This window comes from Triticum dicoccoides, chromosome 7A (genome assembly GCF_002162155.2).
Source record: "Triticum dicoccoides isolate Atlit2015 ecotype Zavitan chromosome 7A, WEW_v2.0, whole genome shotgun sequence".
In the NCBI taxonomy this organism is placed as follows: domain Eukaryota; kingdom Viridiplantae; phylum Streptophyta; class Magnoliopsida; order Poales; family Poaceae; genus Triticum; species Triticum dicoccoides.
Window position 1 is genome coordinate 385,013,805 of NC_041392.1, and position 1,754 is coordinate 385,015,558.

The following is a 1,754-nucleotide window of genomic DNA, read 5'->3' on the forward strand; positions in this document are numbered from 1 at the left end:
CCTCCAAACCATAGGCTCTAATACCATGGATGAATGCAACTTATCTCTATTGTATTCCAAGCAGCATAATGTATACTCCCTCTGTCCCAAAATAAGTGTCTTAACTTTAGTACAAAGTTGTACTAAGATTGAGACAGTTATTTTGGGACGGAGGGAATATTACACAAGACTTGGGGTACAGGGAAGGACACATAGCCTAATACGGACTCCTAGACCAATACTAATACTCCTTAACATGTACCACCTCCCTGCTACTTCTCATCGCCTAAGGGAATCTACATATGTGAACCACTTGTGAGTCAGTAGCCAAGGCCCCACATGTAAGGCTTGCCTTCTAGTTCTGCCCCGTCCTATTTTTCATGTAGTAGCCTTAGCAGGGCAAGGTCTCAACGGGAGGGAAGAAAGGCTCTATGGAATCTCATCTTGTGCAAAGCGGAGCTGGTGAGGAAAGAAAGGAGGACCATGCCAATCTTGGGAGAGAACAGAGGGCTTCATAGGAGTTAGAAGTGATATGATCTGTGCAGCGGTGTTCCAGAGGTGGTGCAAAGTGCAATATTACTCCCTCTACCATGGTGTTTTGTGTTTATTGTTGCAAAAAGTGGTGACGTGTGCCACACGTGGCAATCTACTTGGTGCAAAGTGGGAGTTATGCTTCCCTGAATAATGCTATCTCTTGGTAAAGCTTGATGATCATAGTTTCAATTATTGCAGTCACTTGAAAGTGTTGAGGAAGCTTTGGTTAAGTTAGAAAATTTGCTTCAAGAATTGCATCTTTCCAGTACCAACTCTGGTAAGGAGGATCTAAAGGCTGATCTAGAAATGATCAGAAGACTGAAGAAGGAAGCAGAATTTCTTGAGGCTTCCTTTCGAGCAAAAGCAGAATATCTGGAGGTGAGCTTAGTATTTTTACTATTTTTCTTCTACTGCAATTATCTGCAGTAGACATGTACTTTCCTATTTGAAAATAGTCAGTCTTGCATACAAGTAACGTGATCACAGTGATTTCTTGAGGTATTTCACTGCATAAGGGTTGAGGAGCATTCCACCAACTATGGTGGCTATGAAGGACTCATTGTTCCTTGCACTTTTTGAAGAGAACACTAGATCTCTTTTCTTTTGGTTTTCCAATAGAAGTAGTTTAGGCTCCTGAGCTCCTTTCTGACTGGTTCTGGAGATGATTTATTTGTTTGAAAACGTTTGTCCATCCTTCCACATGCTGCAATTGTACATGGTTTATATCATGAACATGAAGTTATTTAGTTGATTCCAGTAATACTACCATGACTCTAAAGTTTTTGATGGTTGACTACCATTCCAGTAAGGCACGCAAACATGTACCCCAATTGTATAGTCAATAATATCATAGGGTGACACAATAACGATTTTGCACAACCATGATACATGTGCTAAAGTTTTTGATGGTTGACTAGGCTGATACTATTAGCAGAGTGTTACCTCCTGCTGGCGAGGGAGAACACGGAAAGACGGGCAGCATGGTTAATGAGGTTTTAACACCACAAAAACCAGTAAATAGGTGATATTCTCTTGTAACTAATTCAATTATGGTTGTGATAGGTGATTTGACGGTGAAAATAAATGATTTCCGGTTTTTGTTATTTTTATTATGTTAGGATGGAGAACAATCGTCGTCCGTTTTGGGACATTTTTGGTATGACTTCTGGAAGGAAAATTGTGCCAGCACAACAAGCTGTGGATCAGGATGTATGAATTTGTGCATTATATCTTCTCTACAT

The 1,754-nt window shown here is 40.4% G+C and overlaps 1 protein-coding gene across 3 annotated transcripts in view; it reads left to right on the forward strand.

Moving 5' to 3' along the window:
- The window catches only part of LOC119329099, a 48,218-nt gene that overhangs the window by 23,400 nt on the left and 23,064 nt on the right, over positions 1-1,754 (forward strand). For 2 of the 3 annotated variants that reach the window (XM_037602094.1, XM_037602095.1), the window contains 3 exons: positions 712-891; positions 1,431-1,534; positions 1,632-1,722. In XM_037602094.1, coding sequence (XP_037457991.1) covers positions 712-891; positions 1,431-1,534; positions 1,632-1,722 — 375 coding nt within the window. The remainder of the gene's footprint in view (positions 1-711; positions 892-1,430; positions 1,535-1,631; positions 1,723-1,754) is intronic. The other variant, XM_037602097.1, reaches the window with a different exon arrangement.